This window comes from Polyodon spathula, unplaced genomic scaffold, assembly GCF_017654505.1.
Source record: "Polyodon spathula isolate WHYD16114869_AA unplaced genomic scaffold, ASM1765450v1 scaffolds_806, whole genome shotgun sequence".
Taxonomy (NCBI): Eukaryota; Metazoa; Chordata; class Actinopteri; order Acipenseriformes; family Polyodontidae; genus Polyodon; species Polyodon spathula.
Window position 1 is genome coordinate 444,965 of NW_024472293.1, and position 24,036 is coordinate 469,000.

General features: G+C 45.5%; 2 protein-coding genes across 3 annotated transcripts; one reads left to right on the forward strand and one right to left on the reverse strand.

Annotated features, from left to right (window-relative positions):
- Positions 1-587: 587 nt before the first annotated feature.
- Positions 588-14,281, reverse strand: racgap1 (Rac GTPase activating protein 1). Of its 2 annotated transcripts, none has more exons than XM_041241668.1 (17): positions 14,194-14,281; positions 9,556-9,643; positions 8,719-8,921; positions 8,189-8,325; positions 7,661-7,730; positions 7,515-7,568; positions 6,979-7,056; positions 6,545-6,662; positions 6,221-6,378; positions 5,503-5,667; positions 5,011-5,106; positions 4,458-4,656; positions 4,144-4,249; positions 3,854-3,986; positions 3,096-3,222; positions 2,693-2,801; positions 588-2,324 (listed from the first exon to the last, which is right to left on the reverse strand). In XM_041241668.1, exons 1-17 carry the CDS (start codon positions 14,194-14,196, stop codon positions 2,249-2,251), a joined length of 1,920 nt encoding a protein of 639 aa, XP_041097602.1. In that variant the 5' UTR covers positions 14,197-14,281; the 3' UTR covers positions 588-2,248. The 2 variants fall into 2 exon arrangements, with proteins under 2 accessions (XP_041097602.1, XP_041097603.1); XM_041241669.1 differs by lacking the exon at positions 14,194-14,281 and adding an exon at positions 10,967-12,126.
- A 1,583-nt stretch (positions 14,282-15,864) lies between these two features.
- Positions 15,865-19,511, forward strand: LOC121308940 (acid-sensing ion channel 1-like). The gene is made up of 2 exons (XM_041241676.1): positions 15,865-16,226; positions 19,108-19,511. The coding sequence occupies exons 1-2, from the start codon at positions 15,865-15,867 to the stop codon at positions 19,424-19,426; spliced, it is 681 nt and encodes a 226-aa protein (XP_041097610.1). The 3' UTR covers positions 19,427-19,511.
- Positions 19,512-24,036: the final 4,525 nt, after the last annotated feature.

Genomic DNA, 24,036 nt, shown 5'->3' on the forward strand with positions numbered 1-24,036 from the left:
CCTCCACCTCGACCCTCAAACCAGTCCATTGCTCAAATGCTAATGAAAGCAGCGTAAAGGTTCCAGTGTGCAGTCCTAAATAACCATGTTTACAGGTGGAGTCACACAAGCATGTTGCTGCTCAACCCTAAACATGCAATCCCAAGCTGGGTTCACTGCATACTTCAGACATCCAGAAAACATTGACAGCTGGTGTTTTGTTTAAAGATGGTTTTAATACAGCACTCTCCCCTTCATTTCAACACCTGACTTGCACACCAGAAAAATGTGAAATATCAAAAGACAGTAGATTAGCAAAGGGTCTTTATGCCAAAAAATGACTTTTACAGGAGTGTCAGTTAACCAAATTCGTGAAATGGCAAACCATGAAATATTGAGGGGACACTAATATTTGTGTGGGACATTTAAAAGAGGTCCCTAAGAAAGCCAGTAACTTTTTTCAGCAGTGGCTTAAGAATACATACTAGGTTGAGGAAATTAGGCAGGGATTCTACAGTATTTGGAATATATATGTTACAGGCAGGGATGGAGGGAGAGTAGAGATCCACTGCAAAACAAAACTAGAAGAATGAAAGCACACATGCACCTGTTTTAGGCAGTTCTATTTATGGGGTATTCTAAAACAGCACACCATGCCTATACAGTTGAGCACAGCAACAGAGGTTAGCTTTGTATAATATTTTATCAACCTTACTGTCACTTGTGTCACAAAAGCAACACCGCTGCATTTTTACCCAGTCTGTGCCCCTAATGATGCAGACTAGCTTGGGGGGGGGACGGACGGACCACTTCTTTTGCTTGTCTGGATTCACTGTAGTGAGTCTTCATTTTTTTTTTGATGTTGCTTCCCCACCTTAGATATAACAAAGTTTGCATCATGTCCAAAAAACATCCTTCCACCTTGTTTTAGTTTTATTGTGCCTGTCACCATTTCATATTATAAGGTGTTTTGGTGCCTGGAATACTAGAAATTCAACACAATCAAATTCTGTTCCTCCAGGGGGTCTCACTTAAATTGGGATTTGAATTCTGCACCTCAAATCAAATAACTGGATACCAAAAGCAAGTAGTAAATGTTACAATCCAGTAAAAGGTGACTCCAAATTGTGTTTTAACTCAGCTGTGCAGACACAAACTCTTCTCTCAAAGCACATGGACTTACAGTGGTTTCAATTCAACTGTCCAAGCAAATTGCACAGGACAGCATGATTCAGATATTTACAAGGTTACTAAGAGTTGCAACAATGCAGCTAGACTTGGGCATTGTTGCTAACTGCTTCTTAAACAAATCTGCATTTACTTTGGGCTCACGCTTGTCTCAATCATTTCGGTAAAACAGGGATAAGAATTGAGGTTAGATAAAGTCCTGACGCCACTTGCAATACACACACAGTTACTAAAGGTCCTGTTAACTGGCAGGTTGAACATGTGCTTTTCCCTTTGCAAAAGGTGAGTATGTTGAGAAACTGCAGGTAGGTAAAGATGACTGTCGCCCCATTGTTTGGAGGTATTGCTGGAGTTGAGCCAGGGTTTTACCCGTGTGTACCAACACGATACTAGTATTTAAAATACAAACAGAATAGACATAGTTTTACTAACTGAACCAATAGAGGCAAATAAGAAATGCATTTTCCTTTTGGGAGAGGTTGCAAAATATATCAGCAGTTTCTGGCACGCCTTGGCCCCAAAGAGGGTTTTAGACTAGAGATAAAAGGTATTCTCTCAGTTCCACACAAAGGGTGACGCTTTTTACACCCATCCCAGCCCAGGATTAATACTGCGTTCAAGTACATGTAGTTGCCAGCCAGGACGTCAATTGAATATTTACAGTTCCTCAAAGTTCACTGGCACAGAACACAAGCCCTGTGCCACTGCAGAAGCTGTAATGGCATTAATTTCTAGTTTCGCAGATATTTATACAAATGGAACTTAAGTTAGGTCTTTTAAAAAAAAAAAAAATTCTTACATTGCAGGATGACTCCACTAGTGTTTCCCTTTGGTCATAATTTTGCAAAAAAACTTAAAAGAATGCCATTAAAACTTTAAAAAGAAAGGCTTGTAATCACTTTTAAAAAGTCGTCCGATTAAATACAATTAGTATATATAGATCTAAAAACATTAGTATACCATCTCCCTGCTGGAAGGCAGCGATTTACAAATAGCACAATAAAAATGTGAGTTACATATAAAAAATATATATAGATGACACTTCCGTTAAGCCATGGGAATATTGGAATCCAGTAAACTCTTATTTCAGGAGTGGAGAAGCAAAGAAATTGCCCGAGCGACCAAAGTTAGCGGTGGACTTGCTCTTGCTTCCAAACCTGCACAAAACAAAGAAAAACTAAGAAAACAAATCCTTTGGGGAAAAGATGTTACTATAAAAATACCAGAATTTAAAACGACACAGAGCCACATTCAGAAACGAGGCGAGTGTTGGTGCTCACTCATGCGTGTCCGGTTAATGTTATTTTCACAGCGAGAAGCGCACTCAAGCGAGCACTAACACTCAAGTTTCTGAATATGGCCATTAATATTGGTTTCAACCCTGACTTTGTGAATCTAGGTGCAGCAGACCACCATAGACTCCATGCCCAGTTAGCAGGGCCCTCCGCTTGCTGGCAGTTTTCCAAGTAGCCCAAGTGGTATTATAGCAGCGACAGACCGCTCCAGCACAGTGTGCATTACTTACTTGGGAGTTGTCCTGCTTAGTGTTGTCTTCATTCGCTGAGACAGAGAGCTGGAGGAAGGTGTTTTAGACATCTGCTGCTCTGGAGTGGTTAGGGGTCCCAGAATACTAACTGAGGGAACAAGGGAGAGAAATGAATAAGGGTTCCCTCGTGGAGATCTCAGAACACAAACTAAATTCAGTTACACCACAGCCAATGAAACATGAGGCAACTTGTCTGTGACATTTTATTAAAAACTGCTTTTTAAAAAAAAAAAAAAAAAAGCGTCCTGTGCAATGAGTTGCTCAGCCAGACTGGGTTTAAATGTTTTTATTGTTGCAGATTTATAATGAATAGAACTTGATCTAGTGCATGCCACCCTGTCGCGGTGAAAGGCTCTGTATAAAAACGTTACTGAACGCTCACTTTTGCCGTCAGGGGTGGAGAAGGCGTTGTTGTTCTGGATGATGTGTGCTGGGTGCAGGTTCTCCTGCTCCACCATCAGGAACTGGCTCCAGTACTCCACGGGCAGGCACAGCAAGCGCATCATCACCTGCAGAGAAGAACAACCGCAGACTCGCACACTGAAGAGAAACACAGACAAGCAGGTCTGCTTGCTTAAATACCACTTCAATGTAACGCTCCCCTCTTCTGTTTGAAAAATATAGAACTTCTACAGGCTATCATCAGTGATTTAACCAAATTAGTGCAACATCAAATCATACTAAAAGGGAACGCTATAATATTTGTATGGGACACCTGAGGCATCTAGGAAAGCTTATGTTTTTAATGCAACTCTTCCTGTACTTTGACAGGCTATTCTGAAATGGCACAAGGAATGGAAGATGGCACCCACATGTCCCGTTCCAAGATGCTGCAGTTTATGGAACGATAGAATTAACTCAATTTGTTTCAAAGTCGAATGAAACCTGTTGAATGTCACGTTAAAATATTTAATTATGCCTCTGTAGTTTTCCATAAAATAAACTTTGACAATTCAAAATCTAACATGAAATACTGTACGACTTCCGGTAGACTTTTGTAGTAGCACTTCCATCTCTCATATTTAAACAAATTATTTTAAATGAAGGTCTCAAGCCTTAATTCTAGGTGATGCAAGTCTTTTGCCCATAGCTGTACATTTTGGGGCCACATGTGACCCTATAATATGACGCCACCGTTACCTTTGGCTGGCGTTTGGTATCATTCAGTATCGTCATCGGGTCTGGATCAGGCACTGCGTGGCCAACTATTGTGGGTCCAAAGACCTTGGAGAGATTGGAGATGTCCATCTTCGTGTCAGGGCTCTGAGCCACTCTAAAGAGGGGAGCAGAAACAGACCCATTACAGACCAAAACACACACACATACGCACGTCAGTCAGTTATCCTCGAGCCACTTCTGGTGCTTCAGAGAGTTCTAGCTGTGTTTAAATCATTCTCAGTGCAGTTTCTCCACTCAGACTCCCTGCCTACCTTTGCAGATGTAGCACAAGGAAAGCCAGCGTGTCCCTGTTGGGCTGAGGCAGCTCGCTGATCGTCTGGTAGATGGCAGCAATGCTGTTATCGTCATCGGAGATTTCTGAAACGGAAGGATAAATAAAAACAGGAGTCAGCACACGCCATTAAAATCAATAAGCAGTAGCATTAACTGACAGATCGTTAGGTTAACCCCACTCAAAACAATTTACAGTAAAGCTTCCTGGTTCTCCTGTCTGAAATTCCAGAAGTCAGCTGCAATTAAAAGTTCCTAATTGAGGCTGGTGTGAATGCACTGAAGCTGCGTGGACCTGCGGCGTCCATGAAGGGTCGGTTCAGGCGGCTGGTGAGCAGAGGCTCTTTCAGGTTCCTCAGGAAGTCTTTGAGGAGGCTGCAGAGGGCGTGCACGTCGTCCACCTTGCTGAGCAGCGGCACCGTCTTCCCACGCAAGAACTTCTCCTTCAGCTCCTTCACGGTGCGGTCGCAGCCAGAGACGCGGTACAGACCCGTCTGACAGGAGGGGGAGAGAGAGAGAGTCCAGTCAGAGATACAGAGGGAGAGACCCAGCACCCAGTCTCACACACACACACACAGGAGAGAGAGAGAAGTCCAGTTACATCCTATCTCACACTGTGTGAGAATCCAGTCACAGTCAAGGCAGAATATGAAACTAAAATCATGCAAACAAAATGATTTCTACTGTCACGTCTCAAGGCTGTACAGCACACTAGTCCAGTGATGCAATGCACCACGAGTGAACTGCAGCAAAACTAAAAGACGACAAGTAGATAAAGGCTGTGGCTAGTACACTAAAGGGAGCACTAGCCGAAAACTTCTACTTAAGAATTCCTGCAGTGGGGTTACCTCTCTCAAGCCTCTCTGCTCGATTTCGTTCACACAGTGAACTACCAGTGTTGGGATCATAGGAGAGGTGGGAGGAACGTAGTCAGCAAGGGTTCCCTAGAGAAGAAAAAGGCAGGACAGGATCAGTTACAAGCAATATCCTGCAACAGAATCAGCAGCAGCGCTAGTCACAAGGCTAACCTTAACAGTTTCACTTTTTCCAAATACAGGGATCTAGCAGTCCAAACGGGAATGGCAAGAACTGGTCTGAGAACAGTTCTGGAGTGGCCAAATGTGGCCTGCCCAGATGTTGAAAATGAACCAAAGAAACCTACCCCCAGGTCCCCAAGAACTAAAACTCTTCACCCCTTAAATCTGCATGAGCAACACATTTAACCAGGGCCTGAAACTCCTCAATAATATATTGAAACCAGGGCAGTCCTGAAAGGACCAGTCCGAGTGCAGGGCTGTTGCCAGCTTCCAGGTCCTGATAGTCAGCCTGTGGGTGCGCACCTCTCCGTTCTTCACAGGGGTCCCAGTCAAGGAAGGGATGCAGGGCAGAGGGCAGCGGTCCCGGCACTCGGGGTGAGCCACCACTCTGCAGTCCCGACACTTGAGTGCCAGCTTCCCAAACTTGATCCTCTTACCACAGGGCACGCAGGACTCAGGCTTGATCACCTGCAGAGAACAAACAACCTTTCAGGGGGGCAGAAGCCATAAAGATAAAGTAGGAAGGACAACAAGCCAGTCGGCCCATTGTCCGGGTCCTAGTAGCTTAAAAGACCCCAACGATTCTGCATCAACAATACTGCTTTAACTTCTAGACAGAATGACTGACTCCAACTTCGACAACCGTTGATGGGTGCAAATTTAAAAAATATTTGCAAAGAATCTGAAACTTACTCCATGTAGACTTTTTAAACTAGGATGTAATTTTATTTAAGAAATTCACTCTGCATTTCCATTTGATGTTCGGGACATGACAACCAGCAATAATTTACAAGTACATAATCAGCGTGCCATTGGACAGGTCTTCAAATTTAAACTGGTTATGCTGGTCAAACAGCAGACAAACACTACAGATGATATTATTCAAAACCCTTAATTCTTAAATAGCAATACTATCAAAAAGAGATCAATAAAGAAGCCTTCCATGGCTCAAGAGCCTTCTGTTGGACGGCCACGGTCTAAGAGAACCAAGACAGAAATCAGCCGTAGCCAAGCCCGTTACCGTTTTGGACACAAACTCGTGCAGCCTGATGCAGCCGTTGCTGTGAGGGGTGCCGGGCTGCTGGTAGTGTTCCATCTCCGGCTTCTTCTGCAGCCTGACGTTCTCCGTGCCCACATTCTCAGAGAGGATCGAGTCACTGTCCCACCCCTGCAGGTTAGCTACAAGAGAGCGAAAACAAACAGTCCGCATCTGTCTGTAGCCTTCTCATTCATCAAACAGGGCCACTCGAGCTATTATTTAGTTTAGGTGTTTGGGGTTGGAAAGTCATTGAGATATGCTTTTAAAGATTTGAGGAAGGTGCTTCTTGCAAGAGGCCGTGTTTACCTGTCTTTCTGCGGCTGCGTGTCCAGTAGGGCACCGTTTCAATAGTGGACACGGCCTCTATGGGTCCTCCATCACTAGGAACAGTCACGGTAGTCTTGGTCACAATAGACTCGTTCCCCTTAGGAAAAATAAATTCATTCATTAGCAACAAGCATCCAAGCCCCTGTCATGACTGTAAACACAAAAGTACAGTTTATAACAAATACCAAGGGAATATATTTTGATGCACTTTCGAAAGTAGTTCTAGATTGTCCTTCATAAATACACCGCGAGCCCGACCCCCCTCCAAGCTCAATGATTAGCAAAGAAACAGATCAAAGCAGCTACTAGTTTGTGGAAATAAACTGTAGCTGGTTATTGACCAGAGACTAGTCCATCTGCTTGGAATTATAGAAGCAGCACAGGAATTACTTTGCTACACTGTTTACTCTTACCTTGTCGGAGGTTCTTCCAGTGGAGCGTGACCGCTTGGCTGCTGTAGAGGGGCCGTCTGCATGGTGTCGGGAGGAACGCTGGGATCAGAGCACACATTACAGAGCATAAGAATACCAGGCTCTTACAACACGCACTGCAATACAATGCAGGGTCTTGCAGCACACAGCACTATAATACCATGCAGGAAAACACCAACCCTTTCTGGGTTTTAAAACAGAGATGCCAGTTTGTCACTTCCCAAACATTTACACACATTCTATTTTGTAAACGATTTGGACCAAATCAGAAAAGTCATAAGCCCTAAGTCTCTTGTTTTAATAAGTTTGCCACATTAATAACAAGGTGCATGGATGTGGTAAACTTACTTTCTAATCACCCTACATATAAAGGAGACTGAACTTTTGGCTTGTACTGTGCAGACTATGTAAACACCAAGGCTTTTAACATGTTTAAAAACTTGGCTGAGGTTCAAACCCTAAACCACCAAACACCCCCCCCCCCCCCCCCCCCCCCCCCAATACAGAAGACTCCCTACCCTCTTCTCCCTTTTCTTCAGGCGCACGGTTTTCACTATGGAGGAATCCCAGTCCTATCAGGGCAGGAGGAGAGAAAGGTTAGGGACAGCTGCCCACTTTGCTTAACTCAAAGTACACTGAAAACCTCTTGAAAGCAGTGCGCTACCAAGGAGTCGTCCGTCTTGTCGTAGCTGATGTCCGACATCATGGACGCCGACTCGTCTATCGTGGACAACCTGCGAGAGGACAACCAGGACAGGTTAAGAGGAGAGCACTACTGAGACAGTTGTGCCAATCAGGGGTCAAACAAATAGGATTGTCTCGTTTAGGGTCAAAAACGACATGCTGATCTGTCTGTCGTACTGTACACTGAGAACTGCCTTGACTGATCTTAACCAAGCTTAGCATACATGCCTAGACTGCTAGAGACGTTTTAGCTATAATGCACAGAAATATTTCTTTTCAGGTACTGTGTGACTATTATACCATGAACTCTGTGTGTGTACACTGGTTTAAACCTTTGATGAATAAAATGTATTAGTCACACAGTGGAACTTTATACTTAAAACTCACAAGAAAACAAGTAGGGTATTTCATGTTTTAAAAATGGAGCATTTTGAAGCTATGGAAGAATTTTAAGAATTGACCAAAATGGATTTCTCTGGGTGTTGCTCCACAAGGAAGCTGTTCTTACCGTTTGCTGGTATTGAGCCCTGTAGGCTGAGACCTGGCATTGAGGAATGCCAGGGCGGATCTCTGCTCGTCACTCAGCTGGATACTGGTGGAACCCTCCGCGATCAGCAGCTCCCTGATGAGCTGTATCTGACGCTCCTGCATTTAAAACACACACGACAGGATCAGAGCAGGAGAGCTGCGGGACTGCCACGCTACACAGCGGAAACACTCGCCCACAACCACACTCTCATTGCTATTTCTAGACCGTTTTGAAAGCAAAGCACTTGACAGGGATCCACTCCTGCTTTTACTACGAGTTCAGCAAGACTCATCCGAGCTTGTTGCCTATACAGTCTGACTAAGCTCCTATTAAAAACCTTGAATGGCTGAAACTGCTATGCAGTAGGAGTCTTCTTTCCACATGGGTTATGCATAGCATGACTGGTCTGAAACTTTAGGACTGACTAGGAGTTCTGGACAGGGCGTCGATGCACTTTGGCATACAGTGGAGGGTATCAAACAAAGCGAGAACAGCAGCAGTGCCCGCACCAGTTTCTCGTAGTCGGTCTCGGCTCGCTGCCTGCGCTTGATCTCCACGTCCACCTGGTTGCGGGCGTGCTTCAGCTTCACGTCCAGGGCGCTGCGCTCCGTCTCTGCCTTCGACAGGATCTCCTTGCAGCGCAGCAGCTCCACGTCGGTCTTCTGCCACCGCCGCCTGCATTCCTCGAAGTCCCGGGCCAGCTGGAGGAACTCTGCGGTGAAAGGGCGGTCAAGTCAAAGACGCAGGAAAAGAGAAACGCTAGACAGGAAAATCGAAGAGACACGGCGCTTTGAGCTGCAGTGCCCCATTGGATCTGTCCTGTTTTTAATTAAGTTATCAAACTCACTGAAGCAAAAGGTTCCAATGTCTGGGGGGGGGCCCTACAGGCGCTTGGATTAGTTTTGAAGACATTTTATGTCAAACCACGGAACAGAACAATAAACTAACCAGTCCCTGATGAGGCAGAACAGAACTACAGGGGCAGATACAAGACTCCCATTGCATAGCAGTTTGATCCATTCCTGATTTCACAGAGTCTAATAAGACACACCTGAGCTTGTTACCTATACACTGTGGCTGATCAAGCTTGCAAGAAAACCTGGAATGGGTGAAACTGCTATGCGATAGGAGTCTTCCATTGCCTGTGGGTTATGCGTTGCATAGGAAGATATTACTGTGTATCTGTAGCTAGTATTGGCTGTGCTATGTAGAACTTAGGAGTCTTAGTCGCAGGTCAGATGTTTCGCTCGCTCGACTTACCATCGTACAGTTGAAACAAAGACCAAGCTGGCAGTGCCAGTCCTATCCCACCCCCGCACAGGAGTAATGAACAAAAAGGCACTTACGAGGTTCCATGCCTTCATTGAGCACCTCAGCCTGCCTCAGCATCTGATCAAAGCGGCTGTGCATCTGCAGCACTGCCGTCTCCATTCCCTGTAGGAACAGACAATCGTTAGCCCCATCGCCACTGCAATCCAGGCATGTACTGACCGTTTAGTGACCAAATTCCCAGAGATGCGCGGAGGAGGCCGGGATGCAGAGATGCTGCGACTGAACTCTGCGTTGCAAAACAGTTCAGCTTTAAACTTCCTGTGCACCTACAAAACACACTGACATTAACAGAATATCGTCTGGACAACAGCGGGTTCAGATACCTGTTTATCCAGGCAGTAGCCTTGAATTGTGTAAAAAATATATGTATATTAACAGGATTTCAAAACGCTGTAGCTAGAACCACAGTCTCTCACCCCTTCAACACAAAATGATTACCAACGTCTCAGTGACAGTGTACAGGTGGCCTATATTTAAATATAATCAAGGGACATACGTGTCCCATGAATAAAAATGATGCTAACTTCCCTGTTTTTGCAATGAGGTGCACCTGTGGTCTTGCACAGTCACTGGACTATGCGTGTGTAGCACGATGACCTTCACTGCAACCCCAACACGAAGCCGGGCTTGCAAGGCACACACAGACCCTTTGCAGTATTGCTATATGCGGTTACAGCTGACTAATCGCCACCCATATGCGTAATCCTCCTCCAGTCCTCCTGCCTCATTAGGATTCCTTCAAAATATAACTTCCCAGATTACTCGCTTTTTTTTTTTTTTTTTTTTTTAATTTTGATCTGAGTAAAAAGTAAAAGCTTTAAAAAAAAAAAAAAAAAAAAACTACATTAACTTACATTGTGTCCTTACAGCGTCGTTTAATTCAATTATCAATGTTATTAACTTACTAATGCACCCGTACGCAAACACTGCACCCTATTAACTGCCCCGTTACTGCAAACCTTAATGCAATCGTGAGATTAACTCGCTGCTTTTCCAAACTCAAAAACAAACACAGACACCTCATTTCCTTAAATAGTATTATTCATTATCGCCTTTTCATTCACCGGCACCGCTTACAATATTAAACAGCGTTTCTCGCTTTAACCCAAACTGCAAGAAGTAAAAGCAGATTGTATATATTAATATATATATATATATATATATATATATATATATATTATATATATATATATGTAAATAGATTGGCCGAGACGCTTCCTATATAAACAAGACACATCTAGTTTTAGGAGTGTTACACTGAAACACCTCCTCGACTTTGTGTTAAAACGATACAAAATGTACATTTTTTTTGTGTTTGTTTATTTTTTTAAATATGGGAAAAACTTCAAGGCAACCATTTTGCAATGCGCTTCAGTTTATATACCTATATATATATATATAACAATAATAGCATTATAAATTTACCGTTTTTAGTTTTTCTCTCCAAAGTCACGGTACACGGGAGATATTAACCGCTTTTTAATTTTCTTATAAATCCTCTATAATGTTTAATAGCTCATTATTAGCGCAATCTCTGCCTGCAGTTCCTCCTGCCGTTTCTATTCAAAATTACCCGCCGGCCAATCACCTGCCCCGGCTCGTCCTGACGTCAGAGGGCGTGGCCACGAACGGAAAACACCCGGCTGCGGAACGTCACAGTGGAGACGCCATCTTGGTTGTGGCACTCTTCTGCACACGCCTGTGCGATATAGCTCGGTTGCGACTTTCCAAAACCCTACTGTTACAAAAAATAATAATAATAGCCGCGCCAATGAAATATTGTTATCTGTGCACCAACAGTGTATTGTTTAGTTTTCTAAATTTAATGCTAAAGTTGTTTATTTTAACACGAGTAACGCCAAAAAAAGTCGTCCTCTATGTTATTTAAATTTTCTCTTGAACTATATTACTATACAAACTTGATCTAATTGTGTTAACCGCAAAAGTGAAGTCTGATAAATGCCGTGTTTTCAAAATGCATAAGCAGATGATGTCATTGTGACAACTGTCAGGTTCCTACTGTGTGGAATTGCAAGCGGACACTGCAAGTGAGGGCTCCGGTCACTAGAGGGCGCTGATGGGTTAGAATTACACCCACGTGTGACGCTGAGAGAGAGAGAGAGAGAGATCAGATTGCAGGACACTTTATCCAGTTAGCTGACCCCTCTGAAGTCGATGGCTCTTGTTGCTTTAAAAAGCTTTCCGCCTCCCCAGCGGACCCCGCTCCAGTAACTCTGACAGCAGGGAGGGGAGGGGGGGGGAGGGGGGTGTGGAGAGGCTGCAGCCCCTGCCCCCCTCTCCCACAGCTGGCCCTGCTTTCAGAGGACAGTCGTTCGATATTTCAGTTCAAGCCATCAAGACAGTCAACGTGCTATATCATTGCCCGTTCTAACGTTTTGAGTTTTTTTTTTTATTTGTGTGTTTCAGATACCGAAATAGTGCAAAACACAGGAAGCGTTATTATCAGCTCGACTATCCCTTTTTCTGTCCACTGAGCATTGCACATGCTTTTCCGGACAGCGCTGCCCCATTGTTTCCCACGGAGGTTAGCTAACTGATACAGGCATCTGTCCTGCAAGCTCAGTGAATTATTATTATTATATTATTATTATATTACAATGAGAGACACGGACTGGCTTGCAGCTCTGCCACTGCCCTGCACATCCCAGCGCCACGATTTCTCACTTCCAATTCTCATTCCCGTTTAATCAATTCCAGTGCGAGTTTGAAATCTGGAATTGCATTTTAAAAAAGGAACTGGCGTTGAATAAAGACAGACAGACAGACAGGCAGGCAGGCAGGCAGACAGATGAATAGAATAGATAGATAGATAGATAGATAGATAGATAGATAGATAGATAGATAGATAGATAGATGAAGACAAGTAACTGCTAAACTAAAAAGTCACTATTTTAATAATTAGCTAATGAAGTATTTCGAGTGATTGATGAGATTCCTGTCGGATTCTCCATAGACAGAGAGCTGTTTGCCGTTTCTGAATTTATTATAGAAATGAATGTATGATACATATCATAATAAAGTTATCCATGTGTTCATAATGTGGTTAGTTTACAGATCGCTAAGCAGTAATTATGGGTCCTGTAAAAATCTATTCGAATCTGTAAACGCTCCAAAATGCTGTGGGTTGTTTTTATGTATTTATTTATTTTTTGCTGTCTGACACGCTGTATCGAATTGATGGAGCGCACTGTGATCCGGCTGAATATAACAGGAATCAATGCCCTCGCCCGCAGTGTAATTACACGCTGTTTAATCGCGCTCTGCTATCGAGCTCCTTGCAGCCGGAACCCGAGGCGCAGAATTCAGGGGAGCTTCGTTTACCCGCAGAACCGTCAGTCTCGGAGGATCAGGAGAAGCGCGCACGTCACTGCGCGGAATACAGGACCGGTGAGGCTGCACTGCATGCTTTCTACCGGACCAGAGCTGTCCATAGCCGGCTTTTCCAGCCCTGCATGCTCCAGCGCGGTTAGAAATCGTTTAATTGAACCAATGCAACCTCAATCCAGACCCCAAAATAGTTCATTAAAAAAAGAAATGACCTTGGAGCCCTCCAGTCCAGGTTTGCTGTCAGTTAATATGATTTTCATTACAGAGCCAGTCCAGGTTTTATATTAATTCTGTGAGCTGAATAATACAACTATCATCTCTTACCATTAACCGCTTAATCCAATACGGGGTTGCACACACACACACACACACACACACACACACACACACACACACACACACACACACACACACACACACACACACACACACACACACACACACACACACACACAAACACACACACACACACACACACACACACACACACACACACACACACACTCACTCACACACTCACACACACACACACACACACACAACACACACACACACAACACACACACACACACACAACACACAACACACACACAGACCCCCCCGTCCCCGTCCCCCCCAGGCCGGAATTGAACCTAGGACCCTGGCGCTGTGTTTATTGCTGGAAAAGGTCAAAATGCTGCCATCTACCGGGAGTTCTTATGAATTACACAAAACCGAAGGCATCCCGACTTGAGCGGACAATTTATGAGGGTTTATTATTTGTAATAAATAAATAAAATACATACATACATAATCATGATGATGATGATTAAATGGGTCGTAATATGCAGTATATGGGTTATCCTAAATACCAAAAAAACATCATTAAAAAAGAGAGCACACGTTTGTATATTTTTAATTTGTATCGGCTCGGACCGGGTCCTGCAGGCTGTCCGCTTCCTCCTCGTCATACCCGACTCACTCTCAAATGTATTTTAAGAAGAACCCGTCTGAACAGCCGCGCAATTTCTCTGGGATAAGTTTATTTTTTTTTTTAAGTTTCGTTCTGTGCCCCATTTCTTTGAATTATTAAAACCAAATGAATTAAACTATCGATTTTTACCGAACTAATACATCGATTCATTAAACACGTGTATAAAACCAAACCGAACCCAATGCAAACAAGCAGAGAGAGAAAGAGAGAGAGAGAGAGAGAGAGAGAGAGAGAGAGAGAGAGAGAGAGAGAGAGAGAGAGAGAGAGACTACCAATAAATAATCAAAACTACAGATTGTATTTTCTCCTGTAATAAAATATAATGACGCACCATTGAAGCAAACTACAATAACACAGCGATCAATAATAATGATTCGACTGCATTTGCGTCGAGCCTTCCGCAAGCGCTGTAACCACCGGGGTGCAGCTGGAAATGATAAACCTTTCGCATTTTAATCTAATACCACGGTAATAAAACCATGAAGCGGCTGCAGTGCTAAGGGGTGGGGGTCGTTGTGTCTATGTGTGTGTGTGGCAGACCTTTCTGAAGCCAGTGACAGCAGCGTCACCGTGAGAAAGATCAGGCTGGCAAGCAGCGCCCGTTTCTCCAGACAGACCCAACAGCAAGCATCGGCCGCAGGCAGGCAGGAGGGCAGGCACGTCCCCTCCCTCCTTCCCTCTCTCTCTCTCTCTCCCTTCCTTCCTCTTCCTCCTGCATCTCCTGTCCTCGGTTTGCACCGCACTGGATCCCGGCTTCTCCGAACCTGCCGCACCGCCAGGTCCAGTGCCGCCTCCGAGGGGATAATACTGGACTCAAAGACGACACAGACAACCATAGCTCTCCGAACAGAAACGCGTTTTATTTTGTGGTGGATCTAACCAGCTGGACACCCTCTTTAGATTTTGCATTTGCAGCTGTTTTGGGGTTTTTTTTTTAAAGATGGGTTTGTGTTTGTTGTGCGTAAGGGGGATACAATCGGTTTGCTGTTGAAAGTGAAAAATATTGTTGTGTTTATAATATAATAAGTGTTTATTTTACTGCCGTCGATCTCTCATCAGATTCTGTACTTACACGCTTTCTATCCGCTCGGTACTCTCGGAGCCAAAAAAAAAAAAATTTCTGGACTGCAAAACGCTCCCTCCGTTTCTCTTCCAAAAGCTGCTTTGGAATTTATAAACACGTTTTCTGCGGAACAGCCCTTCATCTATCTACTGCCACGATGCACATTTCAACACTCCCGTCTTTTGAAGGGGCAACGCTGTCAGACGCACAAGGAAACCGTCTGAATTCTCAGGTTGCCTTTTGAAACAACACACATGTATTAATGTCATTATTATTATTACGATCGATGCTCTTTTAAAAATGTATATTTTACAAGAAAGGAAGGAGTCTGTATTTTAGATTTATATATTTCCCAGTTGTTCAACAGCGTTGCATAGCCTACAATTTACGAGGTTAGACTCAGTGGCCAGTAAGGGGTTAAAGATATATATTTTCCAGCTTGATTTAGTTTGTTGTTTTGGTTAACTGTAGCAAGTAAGTTTTGTTCAGCAGATGTAGCGGTTGCATTACATGGGACTAAGCAGACGACTCGTGTGTGTTATTGTGAAGCGGGCAGACAACGTTGCTCAGCTTTGCATGACCTAAGCCTAGGCTTGCACGTACAGCATCCCTGCATTTCACCGACTTCTTATTGGGGTGGAAGGTGTTTTGGGGGTACCGCTTTACACACTGGTAATACAAACAAAATAAAACTTTGCATTTGCAATCGGATCAAGGATCACTGAAATATAATATTCATGCTTCAGAAAGCGAAGTCCTCCGGGAACGCACCGCGCTGCTGCTGAGTTCGACATTCCTGACCCGACCATTCCCAGGCGCGCTGAGAAACGCCCCCCTCCCGGGAGCTCGCACCCCGGCTCCTTCCTCTCCAGAGCGCCCTCCGCCATTCGGAATAACCTGGGCAGGGCAATACCCTACACGGACCTGGTCCCGGCTGAGATGAATCTCAAAGTGGAAACGGAGGAGGACCACTGTGCCGGGCCAGCCCCGCTGGACGTGTTCGCCAGCAGATCCACCCTGCACGGACTGGCCCACATCTTCACGTACGAGCGGTTCGGCGTGAAGCGCCTCCTGTGGCTGCTTTTGTTGCTCGGCTCCTTCTCGTTCCTGTTGTGCGTGTGCGTGGAGCGGGTGCGGTACTACTTCGCGTACCCCCACGTCACGAAGCTGGACGAGGTGTCGATGCCGCGCATGGTTTTCCCGGCCATCACCTTTTGCAACCTCAACGAGTTTCGCTTCAGCCGGGTGACGCGCAACGACCTGTACCACGCGGGAGAGCTGCTGGCCCTTCTGAACAACAGGTGGGTCCTGGAGGAAGGGAGGGAGGCAGGGAGAGGCATGCAAGGACACGCTGAGTCAGGGCTGTCCAGCAGATAGCTGGTGAGCCCTCCACGTCTCACATACGCACCCCAGTCCGGCGCTTCTAACCAGAGCATCCCGTTCAAGGATCTTTAATGGGTTTGAAAGCTGACTGCGAGGGCTAGCAAAGAAAGCTGTGCAGAGGCTGTGGGCTTTTTAAATCAGGCTTTCTTTTTTCTCGGTTGTTTTTCTTCTTCATTAAGTATTTCCAGTGATTGATAAGTATCCTGCTGGATCCTGATTCCCTTTGGATAGAGACCGGTTTGCGGATTATAAGTTCTCAGCTCTCTCTCTCTCTCTCTCTCTCTCTCTCTCTCTCTCTCTCTCTCTCTCTCTCTCTCTCTCTCTATCTATTTATTTATTATCTGTTGAGTAACAAACAGGAACCTCTTTACTGTTTTGCAAAATTGCACAGCTGGTGGAGGCCAGTAGTCATTTCAATATAAATATAATGCTTTAGTTCTGATTAAAAAGGTAACACTAATAATAATAATAATAATAATAATAATAATAATAATAATAATAATAATAACAAAGTGTTCGTAAGTCTTCTATGTGGACCAGCACTGCTATTCACACTTTGTCTTGATTACACAAACTGACTGTATCAAGAATCAGCAAAGATTAGCGATGTTAAGTGATCCCGTTCCGTACACGCTCCACCCTCCTGGGAGCGCTGGTTCAGCACATTGATCCCAGCCACCAGGGCAGAGTGACAGGAAAAGTCGAGGCAAACTCTCCCTGCACTGCGTCTCCGGAGCGTGAGGTTACCTTGTCGGACAGCAGAGCAGTTTCAGCCCTTCCGGGTTTTACATTGTGCAAGTTTAAAAACAATGATATTCCTGTCCCAGAGAGTTTAGGGACAGCTTAATTACTCACACCTGAGCTTTCGGCTCTAATTAAGCTCAGATGATGTGGCTCATTGAGTTCCCGGTAAAACCTGGAATGGCTCGAACTGCCACGCGACAGGAGTCTGGTTACAAAGGGAGAGGATATAGGGAAAGGGAGAGGTAGAGGAAGATCAGGAGAGAGAGGGGAGGTAGAGGGAGAGGCAGAAGGGAGAGGAGTAGAGGAGAGGGAGAGGGTAGAGGAGAGGAGAGGGGAGGTAGAGGGAGAGGCAGAAGGGAGAGGGTAGAGGAAGATCAGGAGGGAGAGGGGAGGGGGGAGAGGCAGAAGGGAGAGGGTAGAGGAAGATCAGGAGAGAGAGGGGAGGTAGAGGGAGAGGCAGAAGGGAGAGGGTAGAGGAAGATCAGGAGAGAGAGGGGAGGTAGAGGGAGAGGCAGAAGGGAGAGGGTAGAGGAAGATCAGGAGAGAGAGGGGAGGTAGAGGGAGAGGCAGAAGGGAGAGAGAGGAAGAGGAGAGGGGAGGTAGAGGGAGAGGCAGAAGGGAGAGGGTAGAGGGAGAGGCAGAAGGGAGAGGGTAGAGGAGCAGAGGGAGAGAAGGCAGAGGTGAGGGAGAGGGGGGGGGGCAGGAGAGAGGGAGAGGCGATTCTTTATATTCACCACAGAGCCAGCAGGTTTTGAAATTCTTGTTTATGAAAGCCTCTTCTAAAATTAAGTGCTGTTACCAGCTTAACCAATAGATTCCCCCAGTGTGGCGTCAGTGATTGCTTCAGGGAGACATGGAGGGGGAAACTGCAAATCTGTTTCATAGTTACCAATAATATCCACTTTCCTGTAATCCTGTCTCATTTGGTTTGGTAAGAGGCCTCACACATGCTCTGCTTAGAGACTTGGACGCTGTGCGCTACACCGTGACATTAAGGGCAGTTTAGTTTTGTTCATGTATGCACTTTTGAAAGTGTATGCAATTAGCCAAGCGAACAAGCAGAAATATTTGTTTGCTTTCAGTTGATAGATCAGGGATTCGTGCAGCTCTGCCTGTGGTCACACCCGGAAAACAGATAAGATTAATCATCTCTATCAAAGAGACAAATCTTCCTTCTTACCCAAGCTGACCGACTGGCATTTACACCGCGCTTGGGGTCATTCTCCACTCCACAGAGGAAGGGTCGTCCAAACTAAGACAGACACTTTTAATTAACAACCAGATATTTGCATTAGAATATCCCACGAACGGTAACCCAGTAAATAAGATGCAGATTGAATACAAAGAGAATTTTTTGACTAGGTACTTTTTTAATTTGAATGAACCAGGTTCGCTGGTGTCCTTGTTGTAGGAGTGACCCAGCTTCTGTTCATTTCGTATTTTTTTTAAATTGTTCTTTTGTCCACCCCCTGCTGGAAATGTTCTTTGCCAGTCCTCATGTCGGTGTCTAAACTGTCATGTTATTTGTTTAAGAAATAAAAGCCGACAATCGTTTCTGTTGCGTTCCTTAATTAATGTCGGGACCTCCATTACCTTGCCGCAAGATCCAGAAAAAGCATTCCAGGTCTTTCCCTGAATCTTGTTTGATGATGATTCACTTTGAGAGAGTGAGAGAGGCACACAAATGGATGGGATCGAAATTTTAAACCCCCCCCCCCCCCCCCCAAAAAAAAGACTTAGTGGTCCAGTGGATAAAGAAAGAGGGTTGAATACCAGGAGGTTCCTGGATCAATCACAGCCACTGACTCCCTGTGTGTGGGACCCTGAGCAAGTCACTGAACCTCCTTGTGCTCCGTCCTTCGCAAGAGATGTAAAACCAAGGTCCTATTGGAAGTGACTCTGCAGCAGCAGAAGTTGTGGTGCATGGTTCACCCCCTAGTCTCTGTAAGTGGCTTTGGATAAAAGCTGCTGCTAAATGACTAATTCATCTAGGTAATAATAATAATAATAATAATAATAATAATAATAATAATAATGTGCGGTTCCCCTTGTAAGGTATGAAATTCAGGACCCTCACCTGGCAGAGGAGAGTGTGCTGGAGAGTCTGCAGGACAAGGCAAACTTCCGCAACTTCAAACCCAAGCCTTTCAACATGCGTGAGTTCTTTGACCGGACGGGTCACGACATCAGGGAGATGCTGCTGTACTGTCGATACCGGGGAGAGACCTGCTCTGCAGAGGACTTCAAAGCGGTGAGTCTGAGAGAGGGGAGAGGGGGGAGGGGGGTGGCTCGGAGTCTGGGGAAAGGGGTGAGTCCACTCTCCTGGGAGAGAAAGAGAATGAGACTGCTGTCCCTCATTACAAGTTTCCCTTAGTAAAAGCATCGCAAAGTTGATGGAAGCGCAGGGAAAGCATTTTTAAAGCACAGGTAAGCATTGTGAGGTATAGTAAAACACATTTAAAAATAAACCATGCTAGATGTATAGGGCACCCGTTGGAAAAAGCAAAGAGAAAAACTGCTGGCAGATCTACAGCGGTGAACTTTTATAAGGGATGTCCCTGGTGAGAGAGTGAGGGCTTGTCTAGTCATCCAAGACTGTTCCTTACCTTGCATTGATGCACTGACGTTAAGCTGGTCTCCAGGCAGTCTCTCAGAGACTCTACTGTACCAGGGGTTGCTGTGAGTCTGAGCAGGGTGGGGAGTGACTCTACTGTACCAGGGGTTGCTGTGAGTCTGGGCAGGGTGGGGAGTGACTCTACTGTACCAGGGGTTGCTGTGAGTCTGGGCAGGGTGGGGAGTGACTCTACTGTACCAGGGGTTGCTGTGAGTCTGGGCAGGGTGGGGAGTGACTCTACTGTACCAGGGGTTGCTGTGAGTCTGGGCAGGGTGGGGAGTGACTCTACTGTACCAGGGGTTGCTGTGAGTCTGGGCAGGGTGGGGAGTGACTCTACTGTACCAGGGGTTGCTGTGAGTCTGGGCAGGGTGGGGAGTGACTCTACTGTACCAGGGGTTGCTGTGAGTCTGGGCAGGGTGGGGAGTGACTCTACTGTACCAGGGGTTGCTGTGAGTCTGGGCAGGGTGGGGAGTGACTCTACTGTACCAGGGGTTGCTGTGAGTCTGGGCAGGGTGGGGTTGACTCTACTGTACCAGGGGTTGCTGTGAGTCTGGGCAGGGTGGGGAGTGACTCTACTGTACCAGGGGTTGCTGTGAGTCTGGGCAGGGTGGGGTGTGACTCTACTGTACCAGGGGTTGCTGTGAGTCTGGGCAGGATCATGTTGTTGAATCAAAAACACTTGGATCCTTTAAGACCCAACTTGACAAAGTTCTGAGATCAATCATGCTTGAAACCGGACGAGCTTGGATGGGGTGAATGGCTTCCAAGCTGGGCGAAGCAGCTGGTTCAGTGCAGTGAGTGGGACGTGCTTGAGCTGTGAGGATCGAGTGAAACACGACCGCTGCCACCTCCTGCGAATCCTGAAGCCTCCTTCAAAACACAGAGCAGAACGGAAAGGAAAAAGAGGCAAACGGCAGGAAAGGGTTACCGTGTCATTCCTGACGCACAGTTCCGTTTATTATTAAGCTGCTGGCAAAGCTGTTAATTTCTCCCTGCGGCAGCTCACTGACCAAAGCGTATCGGTGTGAAGGGACAATTCTAATTAATAAGCCGCAGCACACCTTCCCTCGAGTCCAGCCGGCTAAACGGGCCAGGTTTAATTGCGCCTCACTTCTTTGAAGACGTTTTTAATCAGGAGCAGCCGGCGTTCCCTCGTGGGTTCCCAGTCCCGGAGAGATCCTGCACAGCTAATGAAATAATTCCATCTATCCGTACCTGCATTGCCTTTTATTTACCCCCGAATTCACTTTTCAAAGCAGAACATTGAGAGGAACAGACTCAGATTGCAAGCAAAAATGTTTTTTAGTGTTGTTTTTTTTTAGCTGTGATATCTTCCCTTTGGTTAAGCACCTTCAGAGCTTTAGTTTCTCGTCAAAGCTGTGTTTTTTTTTGTCGCTCACGATGGTTAGTTGTCTTTTGGCTGATTCTTTTGACCGATATTTCTCCAGTTTCAGTCCAATCCTGCATCAGCCTGAGACTGTGCATGTAAGCCAGCGCTCTCCTAAACCGATGCGCATCTCTCTAACTGAACGCACCCCCTTCGCGAAGTCTCATTAGCACCAAGACAAAAACACCCGGAATGTCACAAAACCCGGAATAAACACTTAATGTTATCAATTTCCAGTTTTGTAACTTAAACGGCCGTTTTCTCTCCTTTATCCAGAAAACAAACGGTGCGCATGACTTTGGAGTGAGTCACCGTGAAACCGCGTGAAACATTTTGAGCCTGCTGAAGAAAAAAAAGTATTTAATCCATCAAAACAAACCTTTCAGAATCCCAAACGGCCCTATATTGCAATACGAGCTGGGAGGATGTTGTGTTATTAAGATTTCAAAACTCATAACCGAACTGGACTTCTGGGGCATTTAATATCTCGACCAAATGACCTTGAAAACATTCGCCATGGAAAACAACAGAAGAAAAGCCACTGTCCGCCGCCGTGATCGATTCCTTCATTTGAACTCTGGTTTCAATCATTCTGTTTGTGCAACTGCGGGACAAACAGAGACAAGCTCAGGCATTTCCCAGAGCATAAAACATCGCAAAACAAAGAGTCCACTGCAGTGCTCAGTACACACACACAGCGGCTCTCTCTCTGAGTGAATGCCTCCCTTGTGTCACACTTACAGCTCAGCTTTGTGCTCTTCGCTGCATAAATACGAGGCAGACCATGTAGGGAACATCCAAGTGGTTGACAAAACCAAACAGGGACACGAGGTATAGGACTGGGGTGCACAGTTACGGTCCTTGAGATCTGGAGCCCTCCTGGTCTTTACTCAGCTCCTTAAATCACTGCTTTGAACCAGGTCTTAGTCATTTGATAAATGATACCTTTGAAGACTGAAAGTCCGGATTTGTGCACGCCCTGGTGAGGAGCTAGCACTGTCAGCCAGGACGTGACCTGGCAAGCTCTTGTGTAGATGTTCCTGGAGTGTTTAAAGGTGTGACTGTTTAGTTTATCATGCATTGACATGTGTATACATGGAAGCCGTACTGTGCATCAGTGTGGATCACAGAGGATGTCTGATGTTGATGTTGCATCGTTGCACGTTATCGAGGTCTGTCAGGACGGCTCCAGGTTGAACTGTGGAGTCACGCGGTGTGGTTCCAGTTTGTCTTAGGAAAGGTGAGAGGTTTGGGTTTGGGTTGTGAGCTTCTCTAATGCTTGACTAGCCTCCCTGCCTGCCTGCCTCCCTCCCTCGGTGCCTATCTCCCTGCCAGCTCGCTGCAGCTCCCAGTCCTGCACTCTAAGCCATCACCATGGTAACCAACCTACTGCCTCTCTTGATGTCTTTTCCACCAACTATATTATTTGGTTATTGGTTATTGGTTTGCTTCAACGGAGCATTACGTCATTATATTTTCTTACAGGAAAAAATACGTAAACTCCGTGGTTTGATTATTTAGTGGTAGTCTCTCTCTCTCTCTCTCTCTCTCTCTCTCTCTCTCTCTCTCTCTCTCTCTCTGCCCCTCTCTCTCCAACTTTTTCTTTCTCTCTCCCTTCAAACTGGGAATCGATTTTAAAAAAGGAATTGGAATTGGAATTAAAAAACCAGGAATTGACCCCGACCCTGGAACTTCCTCTTACCTTTTTCACACCACCCCAGACCAGGTCCTTAATCACTTGGTGGACCACCTACACTGGATTCCATTGAACAGTGCCAAGGACTGCGCAATACAGCAATTAAGAACCTGGCTGGTGAAAAGTCAGAGACTAGAATGGATTGAGAGAGACGCACAAGGGGCGTGGTCACTGATTTCAGACAAAGAGGTCCAGAGAGGCCCAGACTACCAGCGATCTCATGGGTCTACTGCGTTTCTTAATCAACTGTCCTAAAGGAACACAAACATGAAAAATCAAAGCAGCTGCCCCACAGAGAGAGTAGACCATCAGCTACATCGTATTGGTGATGCCTGAGGTGTGTGATCTATTGATTTGTGTCCCCGGGGGTCCCTGACTGTCAGAATGGGGTCTTCCCAGTAATGAGGGATGATGGGGGCCCCCTGGAAAGAGAATTGAAGCTTCCATGCCTGACCGTGGCTCTCGGCCAGATATCTAACGCTTCTCTCGAGCGGAAAGATGATTATTGGAGAGCTGGACCGTAGATCACGCACTCCATAAATCCAGGGGAGATCTGTTAATTCTGTTTGGCGTGGCGATGCCTCTGGGACATGGAGGTTGTGCTATGGTTAATACCAATGTCATAAATCTTTCATAATGGTCTCCTTCTCTGAAAGAAATGCATTACACAGAAAATTTGCTGCATTAATATTAATAAGCAATGGGAGGAGTTGGTAGAAGACACAGAGGAAGAATTCTTCTTCTTTATTTTAGTATTTCTGAACGAGCCATTCTGGTCTTTCCAGGGCCATCCGGAGCCTTCAACGTGATCTTCAGAAGGGTGGTCTTTTTAAAAGTGCTCTGTAAGGGGGTTCCGAAAAAATCTGGCGTTCCACGTCCCCACGTGTCGCTGCAACTGTTTAAATAACGTGCCCTGTCGTTTTTCTTTTCATTGTTAACATCCTGACCACTTTTCACACTTGCAACAGTAAAGTCTGTTTCAGTGCTCTTTTCAAAATGTCCGCTCTAGTGCCCTGGGGTTTGAGATCTGTAAATCAGTAGTGCTCTAGCTTTTCTGCTCCGCACCGCATCACGGACCGCTATTGCTGTGTTACCTGTTTTGACAATGTGCTCAATAATCCTGACACTATCGTTTTTCGGAGCCCCACTACTTACTCTTATAAAGCACAGTGCAAAATGCCTTGCGGTTCAGAAGCTCTCAAAGCATAGAAGCTGTGGAAGAAGCCTGCCGTTCTTTTAATTGACGCCTTAAGGATTTCTTTTCTTCCTATTTCTTTTTTCCCCCTT